Raw genomic sequence first — 26,062 nt, forward strand, 5'->3', positions numbered from 1 at the left:
CGGTACAGTGCCTGTCGCACCACATCAGGTCCGCCAACACCATCATCACCATCAAAACGACGGTAAGTGGCAGCACCAGGATTTGAACCCAGAAGGGATAGAAACAGAAGAACTAAAAGCCTGGTTTCCTGACTCCCCAACCACTGGTCTCTCCACTCTGTCACACAATCGTTGACACCTGTTCCTGCCTGTCTCACAACCATGCTCCTCCTTCTGAGCATCTGGGTTTCCTCCGGTGGCCGCCCCCCTCCCATCCCAATCCACTTGGTTTACAGAGGGCTGATTCGACTCCAGCTTCAGGGGTGCACCCAGCACCCAGACCCGACATGGTATATTTCATCCCGGTGGCCACTGTGGCCGCTCTTTGGTCAGTATAACGGGAGAGTTCGTCCTGAAGCCAATGGAGTGAAAGCTTGTGGGCCCCTCACTTGCGTGGGACAGGCCCTAAGCAATGTGTTCACATGCTCACTTGGTTTTCTGACACTTTCCAATTAGGCATTTTAACCCCAGTCAGCTACGACCCCTGTCTCTTCCCATTCTGACTTCTGTACATCCTCTTGTGTCACACAGTTGGGGTGAACACAGGCATTTCTGGAATCGAGCTAAGGGAGGGCTGAGTTGGAGATACAGGTATTTAGGTTTAACAGGACACATATATAATCTGGTTCAAAGTTATAAAAGGATCATACAAAAAAATAAATCCATAAAAGAATCATGTGTTTCTTTTCTTAAAGAAGGCCCGCAAGCCGGATTAAGTTCGGGTCCCACAAAACCTGGATCCACCTGTGCCAGCAAAGTGAGAATCACACTTTTGCAAGACGTAGTGAGACTTGGGGGCTCTCTTTCACCTGTGATGGCTGAGTTCATAGAATGTGAGCACCTAGAGCTGGGTAGCCATCCTTCCCACCTTAGCAGGACAGACCGACAAAGGGGCGGAGGGCACCGGTGACGGAGAGGGAGGGAGAGAGGACGGGAGGAAGGCAGCGAGAGTATGTGCGTGTTGGATGACACGGTTTGAGCTCCCAGATCCAGCTGGCCCTTTTTGGGCAAGAGCCACCCTAGAATTTTTCAATATCGTGAGCCAAAGCTTCAGCAAATTTGGGCTGAATGTCGAAAGAAGCCAAAGAATCCTGACTTAACTATCCATCACTCTGAGCCCCTGCTTGTCAGGAAAAACCACCACCAAAACAGGAATTGACATGATGAGTATTCTCCAAGGTGGCTTCTGGCACTTTCCACCAGCGGGTGTCTACCCCTTCCTGAGACCAGAAATGCCAGCCAGGGTGTTTTTCTTCACAATCCTGCCTCCCCAGGGTGCGCTTTACCGTAGGGAGAATTTCTTTAAGGACCGGTTGTGACTAAGGGGAAAGAGGAGAGGAAACAAGAAAACAAAGGGAACAACCCTTCCCAACAAATAGCATTCTGGCCTTTTCCCTCATCAGAGCATAAGGTTGATGGCCACTCTGCTCTGAGGTTTGTATAGGCTTGAGACGAAACATCTGTTCAGGGAGGGAGGGGGGGAAGCCGGGAGAGGGAGCAGGAAAGAGAAAAAAGCCTTTTGGGGCTAAAAATACCATGTCCCTTCCACTCTCCCTCGGTCCCCGCCCAAGTTAAAACATGTGATGAAATCCAACTTTTAGAATCTAACCCCGAGCTACTTGAAACTACTAAAGCCTCTTCGGTATCTGACACAAGTCAGAATTTCCACTGTTCCAGCTGAGCTTTTATGAAGAACAGACTTGAGAGAAGCTGCTGTCACCGCCGACACCGGGCTTCTGGGGGGACTGCCGCGGAGTGGAGTCGGGCCTCGCTGACACTCGCAGGAGCACAGGCTCTGAACTGAGACACGGCAGCCAGCGGGGTGTGGCCCGCCTGCCCTCCGTCGCGGGGGGGCCCCCGCTGCTCACCAGTCGTGTCTTCTTCGTCTTGGGCTTCCAGGGAACCACCGGCCAGCCCCGCCAATTGACCGGCCCTGCCAGGGAGTGGTGCGGAGCCGCCTGTGGTGACGTCCTTAGAAGTCCCCTCCCTCCCTCCCTCTCTTTCTCCCCCCAGCTGCTCCCTGACCTCCAGACTCAGTGTCCAACTGCCTACTTGGCCTCTCTACCTGGATGTCCAACAGCCATCTTGAACCCAATGTGCCCCCAACAAAAAGCCTCCACTGTCACCCGCCTAAGCCCCCACGTCAGAAGCGGCACCACCACTGCCTTCCGTCATTAAGCCGGACGTCGAGGGCGAACCCGGGATCCCTTCTTTCCTTCACCGACCTCCCCTCTCTCACCTCTACCCCCAGGGCCACCCACTGCCCTCCAGCCCCCCAGCCCCGATGCGGGGTGACGTCATCACCTCTCACCCGCACTACTGTGACCGTGCCCCATCTCCATGGCCTCCTTCCTCCCCACACGCGGCCCATCACGCTTTCCAGAAGGATCTTGTTAAAACGGATGCCAGGAGCTGGCACTCGCCTATGCCTTCTCTTCAAAGGCAGCGTAAAACCCAAGCGTGTGGTCCCACCCCTGCCCGCTGGCCCACCCTTGTGGCTCCTCCTACCACATAGGCCTCCCTTTTGTTCTTCCCTAAACCACAAGTTCCTTCCACCTTGGGGTTCTGCTTGCTCCTCCTGGCTGCTCTCCCTTCACATCCTCCCAAGGCTGGTCCTTCCTCAGCTGAGATGTCACTTCCTCCGAGAGGCCTTGCCACAATCTACCCCTCACGGCGTTTTACCACTACCAGAAATTTGCACGGCCGTTCTCTGGATTATTCAGTCACTACCTGCCTCCCTCAGGCGAGCACCCTGCCAGTAAGGCCCACCTACCTGGTTCATGGTCGAGCACCCAGGACTCAGCAGGGCCCCACGCCTGCAGGCGATGCTCAGCTAAATACTCCCTGAATGAGCAAGAGTCAGAGGCCTGAGCTCCATTCCCAGTCTGCTGTGTTACCTTAGACGGCTCACGTCCCCTCTCTGGGCCTCAGCTCGCCAACTACAAATGAAGGGGGCTAGAGGCCTTCCCAGGGCTCCTCGGGTCTGTGAGTGGTTGACACATCACACCTAGGGGCCGAGACAGCCGGACCTGGGCCGCAAGAGGGAGTACAGAGGACCTCCCTGGGTGGCCCGAGGGAGGGGACTGTCTGACTTCATGCTGTTGACTTCATTCTTCCAGTGAGTATTTATTGAGCACTTATAGCATGCCAGACTCTATGTCAGGCGCTGGGAGAAGAAGGAGACATTCAGAGATGCTAATAGGATTAAAGAAACTTTCAAAATAGGTCTTCTTTGATCTGGACTGGTAAATAATTATAAACACCAGTTGGCTCCCCTTCAAGAAAAGACCCATAAAACAATAAGACTCATGACAGCTCACAGACACCGGGCACTCACTCCGCACCAGGGCCGTTCTCTGGGATTACATAAATGACTTCACGGTCTTCACGGGAGCCCTGAGGAGGAAGTGCTAATGATTACCCACCCCGACAAGGAAAATGCAGAACAGAGAAGTGAAGGGATTCACCCCAGGTCACCCAGTGAGTTGTGGTTTAAAGCCCGGCTGCTCTGGGGCCCGACTTGCAAATTCCCAAAAGGTCCAAATAAAGATAGGAAGGTACTTCCCCTGGGTTCCGAGGGGGTGGGGGTGAGACAAACTTCGGGGCCCATCCAGAGACAGGCAGGTCCTAAGCTCACAGTGGGGCCACTCAGACCCCAGGGCCTCAATCCCAACACCACGGCCGTGCTGGGCAGGACTAGCTACTCTACCACAGCCTCAGGCTGGGGAAGTGGGGATCCCATAGACCCCGTCAGGCCAGACCCAGGCTGCGCAGAGGGAGGCCGCCCCCCCCTCCCCCCCCCCGCAGCCCTGGGTCCTGGAGGGAGGACCTGGGCCCCCAAAGGGAGGGGCCTCCTGACTTCACTCATCCTGAGGGTTCCTTGATGGGCGTTCTGTGAAGTCAGCTCTCCACAGATGCCAGGCAGGTTGTTCTTTGCCTGCTTTCATCCCCAAGTGGAGGTCAGAAGACAGGAAACAGACTTGGTGTTAGGGTCAGTGGGCAGATACTAGAGGGGGAGGGGCAGAAGTGAGTCAAGGCACGGGGAGGGAGGGGGACAGCCCCAGGTGGAAGGGAGAGAGGGGACCTAGAGAGGAAGCTGCATCCTATGCCGAGTGGAGAGGACACCCCCAAACACAGCTCTTCCGGGGGCCATTCAGGGTGACACAGGTCAGCCAAACAAGGGTGGCACCCGTTTGCACCTCAGGCCACAAGCCACAGGCTGCCACCGCCTGTCCTACGGCCCAGCCGGGGAGGTGGGGAAGCCAGGTGGGTACTGGAGTGACGAGTGGGGCTGGCCGCCCATGCTCAGACCCCAGCCGGGCCAGCAGAGGGAGGGTCCCCCTCTCCCCTTCTCCCCTGGAAAGCCAGCCTCGTGTCGCCCCTGCCACGCCCAGCCAGCTCTCCTGGCTTGGGACTTTTGATGTTTACTTTGTTCTCTCCACAGTTCAAAAGGAGCTCGGAAGCCTCGCACCAAGCCCAGACTTAATCTGCCGTCCCCGCGAGCTCCCAGCTGGCCAGTTAAGGCGGTTAAGATGCTGGATTAGGGCCGGCTTTACATAACAACGCAGGAGCTAAAGCTGTCCTCTCCTGGGATGGCTAAAAGACTTCTTTTTATCTTCACGCCTCAGATGGCCTTTTTTCTCCCTTAAACAGCCCTCCAGCCCGCCAAGAGGCAATGAACTTGGCCAACAGGAAGACAAAGGAGAGAGTCAGGATTCCGCGCGCTCTCCCTTGGCCGGGTAGCACAGAGGGACGCCCCCAGGCCAGGTGGATGCTTCTGGGGGCTCAGCAGCACCTGCTCTTACTGTGGCCACGTCCCCCCATTCTGGGGGGTGCGGCCTCAGGCCTCTGCACCGAGGGCGACTGTGGCACCACAGGCAGTCACGGGCCCAGCATCCTCCCAAGGAGTCCCAGGGCCACGCGGGCAGCCCAGGCGCACACCAGAGTAGTCTCGTTCTTAACTGCTTCATCTACGCAGTGCTCTCGCTTTTTAATGCTGTGGTTCATCTCTCAATTCATCCTCCTTGTGAAAGTTTGAACATTCATCACTATCGTCCTCTTTGTGCACACTTTCTGATTTTAGTATCCTTCTCCCACGCCCAAGAGGAGCTACTGTCTTTGTGTGTTGAGGCCTCCAGCCACCCCGTGATATGCACGCGGTACACACGCATATGTGCAAGGAAATATGGAGTGCTGTGTCGTGCCCTTTTTTACATAAAACATACTGTGACATGCTGCATCTTTCTGCAACCTGATGTGTTTTGTATTTTCTGCTTCTGCGTCAGCTTTGGCTTGAAGAAAGAGGCCGAAAAGCTTGACCGCCAACAACTTAGTCCGACCCCTAGTTGGGAAACTGAGGCAGGAGAGTGGCCTGAGCCCCCTCCCTCATCAGTGGTGGCACCAATGTGCCTAGACATCATCAGTAATGGGCAAGGTGCCCAGGCTGCCCTTCAAGGCCAGGAATGCAGCTGGGGCAGGGGGTGGGGGGGGGGCATGGGGTCAGACTGAATGATGCCAACCTCACACCCTTTCCCCCAACGGGAGCTGGGACCCCCTGGCACCTCATATTCATCCCCCATCCATCAACCAATGTTTGTAAGTGTCGCCCTCCCCGTGTCTCAGGGGTTCGTTCTCCCTGCAAGGAGCCCACAGCCTCCGTGCACCCACAGAGTCCGGTTCCACATCCTCACTCATCATGTTACAGAGGGCAAGGGGGGCCCAGAGCTGGAGGGACCTGGCCACAATCCACAGCAGGTCGCTACCAGAGCTGAGAGGGGAGCCAGGGCCAACGTTCCTTCTACTTCATTATAACAGCACGCATGCTCTGAATGCAGACATCAGAGGGAAGTGGATTCCATAGGCGGGCCATTTCATGTCTGATTGAAGGCAAAGACACCTCACTTGAAATCAGTTACATGATTTCAAACTGAGCCTCAATGGACAGAGAACTGCCTTGTTTTGAGCAGTAACTAGAGGCTCAACAAATGATGGATAGAAAGACAGAGAGCTGATGATTGGAGGATGATGGTTCCGTGGATGAAGGGATGATTGAATCCATCCATGGGTGGAGGATGGATTATGGGTGGCTGAGTGATAACAAAGAGCTGGCTGGCTGGTGGGTGGGTGACAGGAGAGTAGAGAGGAGAATGAAAAGGCGATGGATGGATGGATGGATGGATGGATGGATGGATGGGGCGTGACCAGTGGGTGGGTGAGTGACAGGGGAACGAAGGGACAGACAGATGAGTGGTGGTTGGATGGGTAGTGAATGGGCGATGGATGGAACAGGTGGAGGGATAGATGAACAAGAGAATGAACTTGCTAATGAGTTATGGTGCGAATGAGCAAATGAACACCTAACAGGAATGAGGGCTGATGCCCATGTAATCAATGTCCGGGATCAGCTCAGTCCCTAAGGGCTTACACGCTGCACACCCTTATCTGACTCCCCAGATCTCTCGGCACCAACTCCTGACATCTCTCTCCATGGAGCCAAAGATGACAGCTGAGGCTTGAGGGGAGCCAGGGCATGACAGAATCAGAGCTGCAGAGCCCCTGCGTGCAGCCACCAGGTCTTCAAGCAAGCACGCTCAAGGGAAACACCCCCAAGCCTTCACAAAGCCTTCCATCCATGGGACTCCCCACCTTTGGTTCAGGACCCGCTCATATTTGAGTCTGATAGATACCTGGGTCCCAGCCTGCCTCCAGCTCCTGGGCAACTGAGTGGATCTCTTAAAACAGTGCTTCTCAAAGTGCACAAATCACCTGGGGAGTCTCTTACAGTATAGATTGGATGCAGCAGGCCTGGGGCTGAGCAGGGGGACCCTATGCTTATGACAACTGTCAAGCTGGATGTGGCCACAGTCCTCAGGCCTGGCCCAGGCTCCCCTTGAGAAACGCTTGGCACTGTCTGCTCTCCTCTCAAGGCTCTACAGGGGCCCAAGGCCTAGATCCCCCTAAGACCCTCAGCTCTCGTACCAGTTGCCTGTCCTCACCTCAACAGCGAGGCCCCTACCATCCTAAGGCTTCCCCAGTGCAGTGATTCTCTTCTCGGATTCTGAGCGTAAAACGGAAATGCTATCCCGCTTCGCAAATGCTTTCCAATCAATGCCACCTATGCTCGCATCAACTCAGGGAGTCCAGCAGGGAGAAGGCTCTCATTCCTGTTCTGTAAGCGTGGAAACTAAGGCTCAGAAAGGTGGCGTGCCTTGCCCAAAGTCAAGTCGGTGCTCCAGTGTCCGCCTCCTTTCCACAACAGGTGCTTCCCCTTGAACAAAGACAGGAGTGAGCAGAGAGCGGCCAGTGGGGCGCCATTTGTATGTGCTCCAGCTGAGCGATGTGAATGACAAATGGGGAAATAGATCAGCTACGTGCCGAACACAGTTTGAGGGGCCAATGAGCTGCTACTGTGATCACCCCCCAATGGGAAAGCTGAGCTCCAACAACCTGTCCAAGGCCCCACAGCCAATACAGAGCAGAGCCAGGATGTGAGCCTCGGGAGCCTGGCTCCACTCTGGGCTCGGACCTGTGAAGGGCGATATTCCCTTCTTGCCTCTCACCCCCACTCACCCCCACTGACAGGGTCCAGTCCTCCGCCTGGTCTGCAGATTTCCAGGGCACACAGGGCACACGGTAGACTAGATGGCCCCTTCCCCATCTCACTGCACCCTGGGAAGAAGAGAGCAATGGATTCCAGTACCTTCTAGCCGAAAGCCTTCCTCTTCCTCCTCACTGAGCGTTTCTCTGAAAATTTCACCCACGAGCTCCTAGAGGAAGACAAAGCAGGGACATTAAGCAAGAATTGGACAGAGTCAGGTAGGAGCCCGGTGTTGGGACGTCATGAACGTGTGCCCAGCTGGTCACAAGGAAGCGGGGATCCTGCTCTAATTCTTCCAATGGGAATTTAGGTCAACTGAGGTGGATCCTATCACACTTGAAAAGTGAATTATCACCATGCTTTTCAGGAAGTAACTTTTTCTCAGCTCACTATAAAATACCAAACCCGACCACACTTCTCCCTCAGAAAGGAAGTTCCACCCTCCACCCTGGAAAAAGACAGAGACAAGATGAGAAAATGTCTCTCATCTACCCCTTGGAGCCAACTCGACTCCAGCAAGCCGCCCCGGTGGGTCCCGAGAAGGGATCTCAGTTTGAACGATTCTCCAGCAGAGGGTCCCGAGCGGGCCGTCTCCATGGGTTTACAAAGAGGGCCTGGAGTGCCCAAGGGGAGGTCTCTACTACCCTTAACACAAACCCCAACTCTTCAGCATCACATTCAGAAACCTTCATGCTTTGGCTCGGGCTGATCTCCAGACAGGCCTGCCACATCTCCCCCGTGCACACACCTGCCAGAAACCAGCCTGATCCTGGCACATGCCTTGCCTGGTGGCATCCTTGAGGATGCCTGGCGGCTTATCCCATATGGCAGAGTTGGTACCAACCAGCCTGCTCAGGCTGTCATTCAGATGTGGTCAGGTTGGCCAGGGGACTTTGGTTGGTCCACAGGCTGGGAAACTTCTGGGATGTCGACAAAGGTACGACCTATCTCACCCCACCCCTGCAGGATGACTCTAGATACGGAAGAAGCAGGGCCGGCATTTGCCAGACTGTCTTCTGCATTTTTTGGTATTCTGCCCGTAAGAGTTCTGTGCTCTAAAAAGATTGTTCTGAAGTTTCGCGAGATCCCGTACTGAAGAATTTACGACGGTAATGGACACTGTGAGTATCCAAGTAGTGACTGAGGCTACGTTCCCCAATTCTCCTCCTATTTAGACCATGGAGATTTGTTTTACACAAGCATCACATGGGATTCGTGTTCCGAGGAACCCACTTTGGGAAATGCTCCTCTTCTGGGGGAGAGACAAGGTTTGAGAAGTTATACCGCCTTATCTCTTTAGATGCCACAACAATGCTACGGCAGCATTTCTCGAACCACAAAATGACAAGCAATAAAAAAGCCCAAACTCAGCAGCTGTCACCAACTTCTCTTTTTGAAAAAAAAAATGGGGGGGGCAAAGAGAAAAAAAAATGAGAACGTACCCTTCTTGTTGAAAACTCAGAAGGAAAAAAAAAATCCTGCACCTCAGATCCTTAACAGAAAAATCAGGGCTTGCTTTGATTAACCAAACAAAAATAATGCTTTGTATATCTGATCTTATCAACTGGACACAGCTGGAGCTAAGTCTCTTCTTTTCTTTTCTTTTCTTTTCTTTTTTTTTTAAAGGATCAACAGCTGACATTTTATGGATCAGGGCCGGTGTTCTCTCGCTCTCCTTTCAGATCGTTCGGGGGCGTCACACACTTTCCTACGGGTTGTGAAAATGTGGCCACTCAGACTCCCGGGGTCCCACTGACTTCAAAACCAGGCTGCTTGATTCCTGGAGAGAGGATGGCTTCTCCCTCCTCCTCCGCCAATTATCATAATCACCGAACACTTCCCGGGCTTGTAAACTGGCTGTTTGTGTTAACGGCGCTGGAGTTGACAGGGAAGCAGGGAGCTGGTGACAGGGAAGGGACGCACTCAGGTGGCATCATTAGACGGCTGGGACGCTCCGGCAGCCAATTAGAGCCCATCTTTCATGCCAGAGGAAGACGGATGCCATCTCCCCATAAAGGAGCACTTCCTCACAGGAGCAGCTGACGGTCTTCAAGGGAGTCAACAGCCCGCTTCACGCTCGGCTCTTCTGGAAAGCGGGGGGCTCAGTGCTGACCTTGGCCCACCACCCTGACCGCTGCAGGCAAGGCAGACAGGACCTGCCAGACCCATACTTTTGAGCGCACGTGTCTTCTTATTGGCAGACTTGGAGGAGTTTAAAGACTCCGTCACTCCCAACAAAGCAGCCGTCTGGAACCCCGATAACGATGCCTCACAGTGTGTATCATGCACTCTGAGAACTGTCTGCTGTGAGGACGAAGCTCTCTGACACAGTAAAGACACATCTCTGCATATTAAAGCAGGCTTCTGGCAAGCTCCGGGGTCGGCCTCTTCCTGCTAAACCTTACCCTGCTCTGTATAACCCTGTGAGAGCTCCTTTGCACCACGGTCCACTGACATACTGTGCAGTTACAGATGCTCGACATTGGCAAACGTTCATTTCATCCGCTGAGCCAGGCGGCCCGGGGCCAGTGCCATGCAGTGTCTGTGGTCTTCAAGCTTTGAATCGCTAAGCTAGAGGCAATGCAGTGTGGGGCCAGACACAGGATCACGTCCTGGCTCCCTTGCCTCGCTCGCCCTTGGACCGGGCTGGCATTGCCCAGCCACTGCCTTCTTGGGACCTCAGTCTATTTCCCTGTAAAATGGGCACAATGATGAACCACAGCAACGATAGGACAGCTGACCTTCTCGCACGTCTCCTAAGTGCCAGGCACCGTGCGAGGCACCTTATGAGTATATCATCTCCCTCAATCTTTGCCACGGCTCCGCGCTTTCTATCTCTCAAGGAATAAACGCTCATAAAAATGATCTGCAATTTGTAAACTCAGAGTTATAACTGTTATTATTATTTTTTCTACGAAGAAAGCACCCTCAACCCTCCAGGGACATAGGAGACAGGACATAATGGTAATGACAGCCACTTGCATCATTTACCAAGTGCTCCTGGTGTACGAGGCACTGACTGACAGACTCCTCACAAGAACCTCCAGAGAATGGGGTTCCCAACAGCCCTGGATTTAAGTGAGGAGGCCCCAAGGGGCCAGGCGAGTGGCTCTGGATCATCAGCTAAGATTGGAGCCATGCCTGGCTTGGGCTTGTGCAGTGGAATCAGGGCTCCTGTGGGCATGGGGACGGAGGCAGCCAAGAGTCTGGGCACTTGCCAGGGACCACGGATCACACTTAAAGAAGTGTAAGAAAAACAGGCTGGCTAGTGGCTCCGTGGGTGGTGGACAAGTACTCCTGTTTGTCCTGTGCGACTAGAAGGGCCCACGGCTCCTCCCCGCCAGGTCTGGGACTTGGCAGGGCCCTGGCCGGGAGGCCCGCCTGCGAGGTTTGGGGCCAGGCCCTCAGGACCACCCTTCAGGAAGGCGCTCAGACCCCTCGACGGCCACGAGCCCCGCTGGGAGCCCCAGTGCAGCAGGTGCAAGGCACAGTACTGGAATGGGTCAGACCCTGGTTCAAATCCCAGCTCTGCTTCACACAAGATGCATCATTTGGGTGAGGGAAATTTCTCGGCCTCCCCACGTGTACACAGGGATGATAGCACTCATGATGCCTCAGGGCGGGTTGTGAGGGTTAAGTAAGCCACGGCAGGTAAAGTGTTTAACGTTACACCTGATACGATTGAGGCTCATGAGACCGGTAGTTATTGTTTCCTACTTCTTCTTCTACTCTGATTGTCAAATGGCTACCAGAACTTTGCTCAGAGAAGCTCAAAGTCTCACCAGACCCAACGTGCCCTCAAAGACACTGGGAAACACCCTCCTACCCGGCATACTGTTTTTAACGCTTCGCATTTAATCCTCAGGGCAATCCTTTGAGCTAGTACCATTATTGTCCCCACTTCGCAGATGAGAAAACTGAGGCACAGAGAGGTTAAGTGACTTGCCTAAGGTCACACAGCTAGTCAGTGTCAGAGCCAGGATGGAAGGCAGGCTGCCTGGCTCCAGAGCCCACACCCTTCACTGCCCCCCCTGTAAGAAGCCCCATCCCAAGTATGGGGCTTGGGATGCAGTGACTTCCCTTCACTGCTGCTTTGTCTACTCGGCCATCATTCTGGCCCCTGGTCCCAGGCCCTTTCTCCCCTGATCCTCAGGACAGTCGGCCTCAGACGAGGCTCTAAGTTCTGATCAAAGGCCTCTCTGGACCCCCAGGCCTCCTGTCGCACCCAGCCTGATGCCAGGCTGCCCCCTGCTCAGCGGTCAGGCTTGGTGGCCTTTCAGGCCACAGGACCCAGAGCCCCCTCCCTCCCACGTCCCAGCACCGCTGTTCCTCTGCCCCACGCTGGGCCCCAGGAAGAGAGGCCAGCTCCTCCGGGTGCTAAGTGCAGCCAACACCAACCCAGAGTCCAGAATTGCAGGCATGAGGCCTTATAAGGCCTCCGGGGACGGGAAACCACATCAAAGCAGGGCTTGGGAGCGGGCTGGAGTTCGGTTAGGGTTTTTCCTCTTTGTCTTTGAGACTCATACTCCTGAGCTTAATATCTTCCCCCACCGCCTGCCCCGGCAGTCCTTTGCCAATCTTTCTGTTCTCTAAGAGCTAACAGATGTTGGTGCCACGGGTTTCAAAGAAAACTCCTGGTGCCCACAGAACACGGCACAACTTATAGATTCCAAGAATGCACAGGGTTGGGACATGCCGGGGGAAGAGAAGGGTGGGGGGCACGACCCAGCCACCCAGTAACCCTTAGATCCAAGTAGTCCGCCCTGGAGCTGCCCCAGGAAATTTCTGGCAAGCTCCCTCTTCCCAGCACACCGTACAGACGCAGCCCGGCCAGGCGTGCCTGGGGAACCAGCACCGCCGCGGGCAGGCAGGCCGTCCAGGGCAGGGATGCTCCGTCCCCGGAACCCGGCCGAACCTGGGAGCCCGGGCCCCTGCCGGCCCACCCTCAGCAGCTGAGTGGCCGCAGAAGCCTTGCTTAACCACTCCGGCTCCCACTTTGCTCTTCTGTAAAATGGGGATTTAGATGTAAAGAAAGTCAACGAGAAAAGGGAGACAAAATGCACGTAGCGGGATACACTACACATGAGCTTTTCTTCTCCTTCTGTAGTGCCCTTCTTTTGCCACGTGCTTGGAACATCCTCACATCTTATTCCTGCAAAAACCTAACGTCCAGTGGTTCAACGCCCCAGGGTCCACCCCCGGATGACATTCTCATGAGAGCAGCAAGGAGGCACGTTTAAGTTCAGTAGTGTTAAGGGTATAATGCTACCTGTACATCTAAGAAAATACCAGACCCAACGTCCACGTATCCCCATGGTTACCCCCAGGAGGGAGGGACAAGAGAGATGGAGAGTGAGAAACTTCAACTTTCTCAGGAGCAGTCTAATTTCTGAGACGAGTATATTAATGTATCACTTGCACCACTAAAATCTAATTTAATAAAACCCCACACGATAACCCACTTTACAAGAAGGACCTGGGGCTCAGCCAGGAAATTAAGGAACTGGTCCAAGGTCACTTAAGGAGAGAAAGTGGCAGAGCTGGGGTTAGAACCCTCCCGGCCCCGGGCCCCTTGTCTCTAGAATGGGGTGGGGGTGGGGGTGCAGGATGATGCTCATGGTCCCCTTGAGAAGAGATCTTCTGGGGCTCCAGTCCCCCTACCCAGCAGGAATCAGGAGTGGAAGGAAAGCCACGGCCATCCACTTTCGGGGCCTCAATGTCCCCATCTCCAACGTGCACTTTAACCTGTGGACCTTTGTTACTTCTGTCCCTGAGAGTCACTCTACCCACCAGAATGGCAGGTCAAAACTTCGGGAATTCCCCACTCCACCCCAACCTAGGCACCATGCAACCCAGGGCTGAAAGGTAGGCAACGTGCAAACCAGGGCTGAAAGGTAACCACTGGTGAAGAGCCAGGGGTGGGAAGGTTCCTGGGGCCCCGGCTCCAGTGACAGGCCAGGAGGGACTGGGGGTTCCCTCCTCCCCGACGATGGGAGGGAAACAGACTTATTCCTCCTGGACATCAGCAGAACCTAGACCTGACAGCTGCTTCCAGAAAGACACAGCACCTCTTCTCAAACAAATGACATGTGGGGCAGAGCCCTCCGACATTCCCCTGAGGACAATGCAGCCCCCCCATGGCCATGTAGCCCCCATTGGGGGCTCCGGGCTCCACCTGCCCAGCACCTGTCCCCCAGCTAAGCAAATTCAGAGTCCTCCCCCTGGGGATGCTTCTCACAGCGGCTGGCGGGAAAGAAGTCTTCTCCGGTGCCAAGGCTGTGTATAATCTCATCTCCAGCTGCTTGCGACAGCGTACCCCAGAAGCGAACTCACAAAGGGACAGAGAGAGAGACCAGTGCCCAGGGGAGGGCACTTGGTCCAAGGCCCTAGGCCAAGTCGTTTCTAGAAGTCAGCTCCCCAAGGGCAGGCAGCTGGGTCTAGAACAGTGCCTGATATATAGTAAACAGCAAGTATCCGTGGGATGAACCTTGGGGCCAGATACACCCTCGCCTGTGCTTCCTGGGGACAGTTACAGAAGCCACTGAGCTGCCCTCGTCGCTTACGGCAATTCACGGTGGGCTTCTGCTGCTTTGCCATTGAAAGCTGTGACCCCCAGAGCCTTCAGAACCACATTACAGCCCCCCTAAAATCAGAGCCCAAGATCCCGGCCAAGCTTGGAGGCCAGAGGGAGGAAGCTGCTGCCACCTGCTAAGCAGGGGGGCACCTCCACGGGTACCCCCAGCTGGAGAAGGGCAGGGAGGCTGAGCAGAAGTGGCCTGCCTCAATTCCCAGAGCTGGCCTGCATGTCTGGCCTACAAGGACCAGGCCTTCAAGACTCTGAAGATGTGCAGCGGTAATTAAAATTCCTTGGATTTCTCCCCGACTGTTTTTATCTGCTCAAGATATAATCCCTCTGTTCCCATTGGCACATCCCAGCCTCTGCCCCCCACATCCCAGGGACTCCAGCCTGAGCCGGCTTTCTGGACTTGAGGGAACACTTATCAGGAAGGTGGATGGTGGTGGGCAGGGGCTGGGATGGCAGAGCCGAGCAGGAAGGACTTCCCACCCGGGGCCTGGCCCTGGGGCCACCACATCCCTTCTTCCACTGAGCCTCAGGCCCTAGACCCTACAGGGTGCAAATAACCTCCGAAGATGGCTTTGCCCAGTCCCATGTCCTGGAGACACAGCTGGCCATAGGCGGCAACGGGCCAGCAAGGTCCACTTCCTGGGCTGTCACCCCAGCAAGCTGCCGGCCTCCACCTGCCGTCATCCCAAATGCCCCCAGAACTGGGTCCCACCTGGGCGACCAAGAGTACTTCAAGTTTTTCTTTAAATTGGCCCTCTCTCTCTCTCTCTCTCCCTCTCTCTCTCTCTCTTTAAAACCTAGTCTTACCAATAAGATCCGTGAAATCGTGGGTGTGATGTCCGAGTTATGGTCGGGGTCGTCAAAAATAGAATCCACGTGAAACAAATGCAGAACCATGAAAATACAAGCCGTCCGCCGACCTGTCTCAAGCCCCATCCCCCCAGCAGAACGCAGATCACACCTGGGGAACTACAAGGTTTCAAGAGCCCAGAGCTGAAGTCCTCTGCCCCCTCCCCCACCCCCAGTGATCAGGCTGGTTTCCTGGACAGGTGGGAGGGGGTGGGGTGGGGGGGGAAGAGACACCACATGAGACAAGCACCAGACGAGGACAGAAGCAGGAATGCTCTCACGGCCCAGCGGCTGCTCCTCCCGCCCGGGACAGGCCCTCCTCTAGAGCGGGTGTCCGGGGACCATGAATCCTAGGCACAGATTAAAATAACTGATGCCAAGAGAAGACAGCAGAGCTTGGCATCACCCAGGACCTGCCTTGATCTCCAGTCTTTGGGACTTCAGAGCTCTCAGGAGGAGGTGGCCCAACGCGAGGCAGACTGTCCGGGGCTGGGCGGGACGTGGGGCCTCAAGGGTCTGCTGACGGGATGGGAATTTTCCTACTAGATGGCAGTTCAAAGGAGTTTCTACAGTGGAAACCAGGATCCGATGGGCCTGTCAGGGCGTGGGAGTAACTGAGGTCACGAACATAAAGGACTCAATGATAATAATTACCAGCATTTCTTTCGCAAGCGCCTGACGTGTGCCAAGAGGTCTGTTCTGCCAGCACATCAGGGGCCTCGCTAACCGCGCCCAACAGCCCTGAGAGCCGGGTGCCATTGTTACCCCCTGCGGCCAGGAGGTTGGAGAAGTCAAGTGACTCACAGGAGGGTCCGACTTGAGCCCTGGCCCCTCTGTTTTATACCGTGTGACCTCATACAAACGATTTCCCCGTCGGTGCCTCGGTTTCTCCATCTGAACAGGGAAGTGACAGCAGCCGCCCAGCAGGACCACTTACAAGGGGAGAGGAGACTGCGTGTGTAAAGGGCCCGGCACACCCACCGGGTGGCCAGCGTGCCATCACGCAGCTGTTCCCTCTCTGCTCTCAGGGGCCCCTGTCCTTCACTCCCCACCCTCCCATCCTCTTGTCTACCCCCCACCGCCTTCAGGGAGGCCCCACAGCTGATCAAAGCCGGACCCGGGAGCACCTCAGCCACCCACGGGCCTCCAGCTCCAGCCGGCGACTGACACTCAGCGCTTCTCAGTCTCTGCCCCCCTCCACCCCCCGCCCGGCCCACGGCCAGCCACGCTGCTGACCCTGCTACGCCACGGAGCTGCCCGCCACTGGCCTGCCACACCACGCAGCCGAGCGCTGATAACAGGAGAGGCCGAGGGGGCTGTGGGGCGCCTCGGATCGCTGAGCAGCTGGGGCAATCTCTGCCAGCGGCTCCTGGCCCTGGGACAGGGCCCGGGTCTGCTGCCAGGGGCCAGCGGGTGCGCCCTGCTGAGCAGGGTGGCCGCGAGCCAGGCTGCTGGTGACTGACAGCGCTGTCATCTGTCGCCCGGGAAAGCGGCGCCCCCATAGACGGGGGTCACCTTGTTGCGGGAAAGGATGTGCACCCCGCCCGGGGCAGAGGTCGGCCCGGCCAGGAGCCCTGTGTGGCCTGGGGACCTGGGGAAGCGTGTTTCTCTCAGCCTCAGGAGTGAGGGGCTTTGGCTTCTCGTTTCTCCTCTCTTGGACACGTGCACATGCATGGACACACTCAGGCCACCCCGTCTGCCCTAAAGCTCTTGCAGAAGCTGTCGTTCTGCCCCTCCGATGTCTGCCCCTGCCAGGCCTCCCTCTCCTGCCACACCCCTGCTCCCAGGGCCTCTCCCCAGGCCCCTCACAGGCTGGACGCCACCTTGGGGTCTCCCGACCCCTGCCTGGGCTGTTTCTGCGGTCTGGGGAGCCCTCTACCCTCAACTGCTGACTGCCCGCTCGTGAAGTCCTGTGCCCGGGGCCCCAACCAGCATGACTGCTGACCCCCAACCTCCCCGCCATGTCACTCTTGGGCAGAATCAAGGGTCACACGTCTGGTCTCCCCGAGGACTCAGTTCATTTGGAATCTTAACTGTTTATGTGCCACCAGATCTGTGCCTGTCAGTCTCCAAGTCCGTACCTATAAAATGGGCCTGTGACACAGACGTGCCTAGAATGTCCCATAAGAAGGCGGACATGGAAGAACGGAAGGGTTAGCGGCACTGCTCGGGAACCCAGGCTCCCAGGGTCCCAGGCGCCGGCCGGTGGGAGAGCAGGTGAGGACCGCCGAGGGGTCAATCCTGTTGTGCTCTGAAACAAAAGAGGCATATTCTCCAGAACACTTCTGGAAGGGCACGCTATGCTTTGCATGTAACAGTGGCTACCCTTGGGGAGCAGGCATGGGCAGCCGGGGAGCCGTCCCCTTCAGTTGCCCAGCTTTCTGGACTCTCTGGGTTTGTCCTGTCTCTCCCCCGCTCCCATCCCCTCCCCTCCTCTTTCTCTCTTTTTTAACCAAGAACGCGCAATAGTCTTATACTCAAAAGACACTGAGCTTTCCAAAGCTGTTGCACTAAAGGGAACGATGTGGCTTCACCGCCCGCTCCACACTCACCAAGCTGTTCCACAGGCATCTCCGACTTCCCGCGTCCAAACGGACTCCCGCCGGCCTCCCTGATTTCCTCCCTGTACCCAACCAGGGCAGCACCCTCCTTCCTGTTCTTCAGGCCAGCAGCGCAGGGGTCAGCCTGCCGCTGCCCTTTCAACCCTTCCGCCAAGTCCCTACAACATCCTGCCGGCTCTGCCTCCAAAATGTACCTCGAACCCAACGCGCCCTCACCTCCTCCACACCCAAGGCGCACGCCAAGCCAGGGAGAAGGTCACCCTCTCTCACTGGGACGATGGCCACCATTTCTTAGTCTCTGCCCTTCCCCCTCCATTCTCCAAAGTCCTCCCAATGCCCTACAAAGCCCCACCCAGCCTGTCTGCCCCATCATCTACCTGACCTGCTGTTACTCCCTTTCATGCATTCTGCCCCAGCCACCCTCACCTCCTTGCTGCAGACCTGTCGGGCACACTCCCACCTCAGGACCTTTGTACATGCCGTTCCCACCGCCTGAAACTCTTTTCCCACATATCCTCTCCTCCTCCCCTCCTTCAGGTTTTGGCTCACCTCATCACCTGGGTGAGGTCTCCCAAACCCCTCTGTTTAAATGGCAGCCCCCACCCCACCCGCCGCCGCCTTCCCTCACCCCTTCTCTGCCTTAGTTTCCTCTGGGGCACTTGTCACCATCTGGCGTACCAAGTACTGCCCGACAGAGGAGGCGCTCCACGAATATGTGTCAAACAACTAAATGCGGTTCTGAGTTTACGGACCCAGAAAAACATTCCCTGCATTTTCCTGAGAGAGACAAGCAGTCGCCACAGAGTGGAGAGAATACGATCGCATCCACGAAGATTATCCGCATGCGTTTTCCAGGCACCGCGGTCACACAGGCGCATTTGGAAAGAGCGGCAGCAAAACGGTCCCAGAGGTTGGGCCTGGGCGCTGGATGCAACATTGTCCAATTGCTTGCTGTGAACGTGCACGACTACTTCTACAATCAGAAATGACGGGAAGCGTTTTGAAGAAGACACACGCAAGCAAACAGAACTGGGGGCCCACGGCGGTTCGAGAAGGATTCGCAAACAGAAGTCTGCCGCCAGGTGGTGTGGTCTGAAACTTTCTAGTGAAACGGGTGGTTTCCAGATCCCATCTGGGAGGGAAGCAGGAGTACCAGGCCTCTCTGCACCCCAGATCCCACAGCCCCGTCCCACGGCCCCACCACGTGCACAGCCCACGAAGAGAACCCTCCAGGAACCCGACTGTTTCCCAGTGCTCTTGGCTGTGGGTGCGTAGGAAGCCGGGGGCGCTGGCAAGACCCTTCTTTGTGGTCATGTAATGCAGACAGGCTTTGATTCCAGAAATGGCAAGAGGCCAGCTGAGCATATAAAACTGGGCTGTCGCTGGGAGCGGGGGAGGGCAGCTCTCTCTCTCCCAACCCCAACGGCTGCACATCAAATTCTACTATTTCCATTCTCAGGCAAGCCAAAATCTTTTTTTTTTTTTTAAGGGGGGGAGGGGTTGTAGGAATCCGAAAGGTGGCTGCCTGCTCCTATGGGTCATACCAGGGACCCCTGCCGCCACAGTGGTCCCACCAGAAGCCCAGGGAAGCCTAGGAGGTGCTAAGCCTTGGCTGGCATCCAAGTTCTAAGGATGCACTTCGACCTGGGGACAAGAGGGCATTCACAGCAGTGACTGTGTCCATCGCACCTTGTCCCACTGCGGTCCCGGGTCGTCTGACTCACCCTGTACCCTAAGAGGTCAAGAGGGAGCACTCACCCCCTTATAGACGAGAAGGCTTTTAGGCTGTGAAAGGGGAGGCAGGAACACGCAGTACAGTCGGGAGGAACCAAGACCCCCGAGAGGAAGGCCAGGGCTCCTGACACACGACATCTGGCGTGTTCCTGGACGCAGAGGAAGAGTGGCCTGCAGACGTGTACAGGCAGCCCCTCAGACCGCAGGCATCCGGGCCACACCCGAGCCCTCGTGCAGGGGTTCTGACCTGAGGGAAGGTCCACACCCCCTGAAGACTGGCCCCCCCAGGAAAATGCCACACAAACAAAACTGCACGCTGAACCTTTCTGCGAACATTTCAGGTTAAGAACCTCTCAGAGGACACATGGGGAAACTCGGGCCTCAAAAGGAGATAGCGCTTGCCCCCAGTCGCAAAGCGTGGCACAGCCACAATCAGGATCCAGAACACTCAAAGCGGGCCGCAAGAGCCAACAAAAGTCAGTCCCCCCCACAGGGGCCAGAAATAAAAAGCAGAGCCCCTCCACTCCACCAGAAGGCAGGGAGCGGGTGCCCCGGGTCAGCAAGTGCAGACTCAGACCGGTGTCCCCACAGGCAGGGTTCTATGGCTCATGCAGTTTGGGGAGGATCCCAGGTTCCTCACTGTGGGATTTCTCAAACGTTGCAGCCGATTCGCATCGGGAGCCCCTTGAAGTGCTCGCAGTGCACAGGTTTCTCCAACTTCCCGAGACCCTTTGACTATGGCCCCTATTTCGATCCCTTGCCATTTCCGCATGCTACCCACACCCACCTTCAGGAGGCTTTCCCCACCGGCGGCCCACCCCTGGGAGGCGTCTTCAGAGGACTTCAGAGAACTGCCCCCCCTCCCCCCGCCGCAATCCCGCCCTCCGCCAGGTGGCCCTGAGCCCCGCTTCCTCACCTCCAGTGCGGGCCAACTCTGAGCCAGAAGTTACCTTCCAGAGCTCCTTGCAGGATAAGGCTCAGACCAAGATTTTTCCTGAAATTGCACATAGCTTGCCTTCCCTTTGCCGTGCTTTCTCCCCTTCCTTCCTGATCTGCCCTGGGAGAACATCCTCCGTGAATCACTTGCACATGATCCTTGTCTCAGGCTCTGCTTCTGTGGTACCTGATGGCTCTTCACTGAACTACCAGTTGATTGGAGGAATCTGGACACGTTTGGTGAATTCACAGGGAGCAGACAGGCCGACCAGCAGGCTGGTTAGTCTCAGACAAAGGGATCACCCCACAGCCAGTCCAGCAACATGAGGAGCCAGGCGTCCCATGCCGGGACTCAGGTCTCACTGGCAGACAGAAACAGACATTTTCTCCCACCCACCACTCACCCCACCCCCATGTCAATATACACCTCTCTCCATCTCTGGGGCCTAACTCAAGTACAGGGAGCCCTTCCTGAGCACTTCATCCTCCAGGGACCTTCTCTCACTGAATGTCCATAGCTCTTGGGGCTGGATTCACAGATGTACCTTCAGGAGAAATCCAAGGCTGAAGGAAAGCTTTTTATCCCTCTCTTTGTCTCCGTAGTGAGCACCTGTGATTTGGACAAACAACTCCCCACCCCATCCCCCCAACATCCATTTCTCCTTCTTCTGGTAACACCTTGATTTTCCCTGGAGAGCCACCCCTCCACAGGCTTGCCAGACTTCACAAATAAAAACACAGGACACTCAAATCTGAATCTCAGATGCACTCATGCAGCATTTGGGATATACTTATGGAAAAAAATGTTGTTTATCTGAAATTCATAAAACTAGCTGTTCTATATATTACCTAGAAATCCTAGCCCTCCACCACTTTCACTCATGAGGTATGGACAGGGTTGATTTGTCCCCCTAACCAGAAGGGTGGGCACATGTTCCAGGCCCGATCAGTGAGAACTCTGCACATCCCTGGTCATAGCGATTGGTCAAGGCCAGACACATGACCCGAGCTTGGGTCAAAGCGATGCTTCTCTTCGACAGCTTCTCTTTTTCTGCTGACATTAATGAGATGTGAGGGTGGGAATCTGACCCTGAAGAAAACATTTTACCTCTTTACAGAGAGATTCTGTCTAAGAAAGAAGCCAACACAAAAGAAAACAGAACCAGGAGGTGAAATCATGGAAAATGGGTCCTGACAACACTGTCTGAGTGCCTGGATCAAACTATGCCTGAAGCTAGTCCTCTCCCTCGACTTTTCAATTACATGAACCACTAAATCACCCCTTTTTACTTAGACCAGTTTGAGCTTGTTTTCTGTCACAGGCCCCTGAATGAGTGCTGCTCAATCCGGCCTCCTCTGACGCCATCCACCAACCCTGGCACGATGCTGTGTGGAGTCACGCTCAGCAAATATTTCAGTTGCTTGTGTCTCTAACTTTACACTTTACTGTGGCAGGTGGCATGGGATTATGGGAAAGCCTGGGCTTTCAAGTCAGACAGGCCCTGATCCCATCCCAGCTCCGTCCCATTCCAGGGCCTTGCCCTACTTCCTCGAGCCTCTGGGACCCTCAGTTTCCTCGTCTGTGAAACGAGGATACTACTAACTCTGTGTCTATAGCCATACAATTTTCTGCCCAAACCAGGTCACTTTTGAGAGTGAATGGGGGAGCTATTAATAACCAGGCCAGGACAACAGGAGTGACTAGGAGTGTCATGGGTAAATGGGTCGGCAGTAGCCCTACCTACAACTGACCTTGCCCACCTGCACCCACCCCCGTGGTCAATGCCTTCCACCCTGTCTCCCCATCACTGCCCTCTGCCCAGGCCACTCCCACTATTCTCTCCACCTAGGTGCCACCTCGTTCCTTCTCTTCCAGCTCAGCTTTAATGTTCCCTCCTGGAGAAGCCAGCCCAGGACCCCCCAGACTCGGCATGGCCCCGCACTCTGTGTCCCCCCCCCCCCACCACCTGGGATGCCCTCATTGCAGCCCTCGGCGCTCTGTACAACTACTTGTGGATCGCCAGTCTCCCCACAAGGCTAGACAAGCGCATGGAGGACAGGGACCCCACATTTCCTCACTCCTGAAGGCCCTACCGACCTGGCACAGTGCCTGGAAGGCGTAAAACATAAGCCAAAAAAGTAAACAGCTAACTCTCCTTTTGCCTCCTGTCTGCAGGTCTCGTGTTTCTTCCGTGTGTCGACGGGACCATCGTGGGTGAGATGGCCAGCAGGGACGAACGGGGCTGTGAATCACGGAGCAGGGAGGGCAGGGGGCAGGGGGCAGGGGTGCGACCCGCCCCCTGGCAGGCCAGGACACGCTGATAATGTTCTCAGAGCCGAGGGCTCTGGGGACCACAGCCCTGGGAGGCCCCGCCCAGCCCAGCGGCCCGCAGGCGGTGACGGCGGCAATGTGCTGGCCCTACGACAGTTTTCATTGATCAGGGGCCAGTGTGGACTGGACCTGGGCCGGCTGCCTGTTCCAGAATCCAGCCCTGGCTCCTGCTCAAAACACAGGCCCGGCGTCTCCCTGCAGCCTCAGCCAGCTGTCCTCAGCGGCGGCCAAGTCGCTGCCCAGAATGCAAATTGGGCAGGTGCAAAGGGCCTCTCCAACCCGAAACTGAGGCCATGACATCCCACACACAGCCCGGGTTGTTCTACTCGTGAGCAGACAGCGTCCCCTTGGGTTGCCGGGCCCCCGCCCACACAGCTCTCCCGGCCTACCCCGGGGCGGCCTCGCCCGCCTCATTTCTTGGTTCGGCCGGGCTCCTAGGCTGAGGTCAGCTACCTGGAAAATGTTTTGCCGACTAGCTCCTTGGCTCACACCCTAATCCGGATGGCACACTACTTCTTTATTTCCACGGGATCCCTCCCCTGCTCTGCAGCCTTCAGTGGCTCCCTCTTTCCAACCAACTCAGGTCCCTGTTGTTTTGCCCTACTTTCCCAGTCCTGCTCACCGGGACACAAACGGTTATGGCAGGAAAAAAAACGCTGGCCTGGGAACATCATATTCTGCCTCAGTTTCCCCACTTGCATAAAGAGAGGAGTCAAGAGGGTGTCTCCAAAGGCTTTCCTGCTACAGCAGGCCATGATTCCATGGCCTCATGGTAGGGTCAATTCAGCGAGGCCCGGACCTCCATCCTTCCTCTGCTCTTTTTAGGCCGCTTCATAGGACCGTCACCACTCACAAAGCCACCAGGCAGGTCAGTCTCTCAGGACTGTCTGTCTCAGGAGCAAAGGAAAGATTTATGAGATTTGAACATGTCCGTCAATCAGATTCTGGATCAGTCTCACAGGTCGGTCTCTCAGCCCCAACACCCTGCTCCAGGAGTGCTGCGGTGACCCCAGACAGAAAGTGATGTGTGGCTCGAAGACTGAGAAACAGCAGACACAAACCTGCATTAAACACCCCAGGAGGGACCCCAGCAGCCTCAGCTTGACAATGTGCATCTCCAAAAATAATGACTAGCGGGCTAATTTTACAATAGGTTGAGTCCTAATGGCCGTGAGCTCATAACTGCACCACAAGGAGCCTGAAGCATCGCTGAGTGGGGTGGGGCCCAGCTTCTGCCCCAGACCACCTGGTTCTGTCACCTTCCAGCTGGTAACTCCTCTGTGCCTCAGTTTCCTCCTTTGTATTGCAGGGAAATGATATTATCAACCTCCTGGAGTTGCTGTGATGATTAAAGCAATATTTGCAAAGCACTTAGTGCCTGGCTTATCAGAAGCCCCACATAAATGTTTGCTTCATAAATAAAAATAAACACAGAAGGATTCATATGGGAGACGAGAAGTTGAGCCCAAGAGTCCTGGAAAGGACTGGGCCTCTTCCGAGGCTGCACTGGACCTCTCATGCCAAAGGCGGATATTCTACTGGGCCAGTGGAATGAGCTGGGAGTGCTGGCCACCCAGGACTTCCGTACGGAGCATGCTGGACCTCAGAAACACAAACCCAAACAAAAACAAAACCCCCTGAGTTTCTTGTAGGCAGCACATAATCCGGTTATTTTCTTAAATCCATTTAGCCACTCTGGGTCTTTTGATTGGGGAATTTAATCCATTTGCCTTTAATTCTTGACAGGGAAGGATTCACTAGTGCCATTTTTTTCATTGTCGTCTGTTAATTCTTATAGCTCTTCTGTCCATCTTTCCCCTTCTTGCTGTCTTCCTCTGTGTTTTGTGATTTTTTTTGGACTGACGTGCTTTGATTTCTTTCTGTTTCTCTTTTGTACCATTTTAAAATTTTCTCTGTGATTGCCATGGGGCTTACATAAAGTATCTCATAGTCCCAACAGTGTAGTTTGAGCTGCTAACAGCTTGAGTTCAATTTCATGAAGAAATTCAACACCTACTTCTCCCTCCCAGCCAAACTTTAGGTGACTGTTGTCACAATTTACATCTATTTACACAAATTACACCTATTTACATCTATTGTCTATCTATTAACACATTTTTATAGCTATTTTTCATATTTTTGTGTTATAACTTTCATAGAACTCAAAATGATTTACCCACTGCCATTACAGTATTCTGTATTTGTACATTTTTACTAAGGAGTTTTATACTTTCTTATGCTATTGCATTGCTATTGAATGCAACTTGAAGAACTCCTCTTCCGTGTTCCTATAAGGCAGGTCTGGTGTCCCCCCGATCCCAGCTATTGTTTGTTTGGGAAAGACTTTATCTCTCTTTCATTTCTAAAGGACAATTTTGCTGGGTATAGTAATCTTGGTTGGCAGTTTTCTTTTCTGAGCACTTTATTTTATTTTATTTTTTTCTTCTTTTTTTAGAGAGAGAGCATGTGTGAGTAGGGGAAATGGGCAGAAGAAAAGAGAGAGAGAATCTTAAGCAAGCTCTATGCTCAGCGCAGAGCCCAACGTGGGGCTAGATCCCAGGATCATGACCTGAAGAGTCCGACGCTCAACTAACTGAGCCACCCAGGCACGCCATCTTCTTTGAGCATTTTAAATATATGAGGATACCGAAGATATATTAGCACTCCCATTTTCACTGCAACACTATGCACAATAGCCAACATATAGAAACAACCTAAATTTCCATCAATAAATGAATGGATAAAGAAAACATAGTATACACATACAATAGAATATTATTCAGCCTTAAAAAGGAAGGAAATTCTGCAATATCCAGCAACATGGATGAATCTCGAGGACATGATGCTATGTGAAATAAGCCAGTCACAGAAGGACAAATACTGCATGATTCCCCTTACGTGAGGTATCTAAAATGGGCAAATTCATGGACTCGAAGAGCAGAATGGTGGTTGCCAGGGGCTGGGGGAAGAAGTTATAGGAAGTTGCCATTCAACTGGCATAAAGTGTCAGTTAAGTCAGTGAATTAGCCTACAGATCTGTTGTACAACATTGGATCAATAGTCAACAATATTGTACTGTACGCTTGAAATTTTGTTAAGGCGGGGGGCAGTGGGGGAAGGCGCCTGGGTGGCCCAGTCAGGTAAGCGTCTGACTTCAGCTCAGGTCATGATCTCACGGTTCGTGGGTTTGAGCCCCATGTCGGGCTCTGTGCTGACAGCTCAGAGCTGGAGCCTGCTTCGGATCCTGTGTCTCCCTCTCTCTCTGCCCCTACCATAAGTGGGGCATAAGTGCTCTGTCTCTCTCTCTCTCTAAACTAAATAAACGTTAAAAAAATTTTTTTTAATTTGTTAAGAAAGTATACCTTATATTAACTGTTCTTACCACAATAAAATAAAAATAAAAAGATTTTTTTTAAGTTTAAATAAGT

General features: G+C 54.6%; 1 protein-coding gene across 2 annotated transcripts in view; it reads right to left on the reverse strand.

Annotated features, from left to right (window-relative positions):
• The window catches only part of NKD1 (NKD inhibitor of WNT signaling pathway 1), an 81,014-nt gene that overhangs the window by 18,610 nt on the left and 36,342 nt on the right, over window positions 1-26,062 (reverse strand). For both annotated transcript variants that reach the window (XM_027044529.2, XM_027044530.2), the window contains one exon: window positions 7,739-7,805. In XM_027044529.2, the coding sequence (XP_026900330.1) occupies window positions 7,739-7,805 (67 nt within the window). The remainder of the gene's footprint in view (window positions 1-7,738; window positions 7,806-26,062) is intronic.

The sequence above is a fragment of the Acinonyx jubatus genome, chromosome E2 (genome assembly GCF_027475565.1).
Source record: "Acinonyx jubatus isolate Ajub_Pintada_27869175 chromosome E2, VMU_Ajub_asm_v1.0, whole genome shotgun sequence".
NCBI classification, from domain to species: Eukaryota; Metazoa; Chordata; class Mammalia; order Carnivora; family Felidae; genus Acinonyx; species Acinonyx jubatus.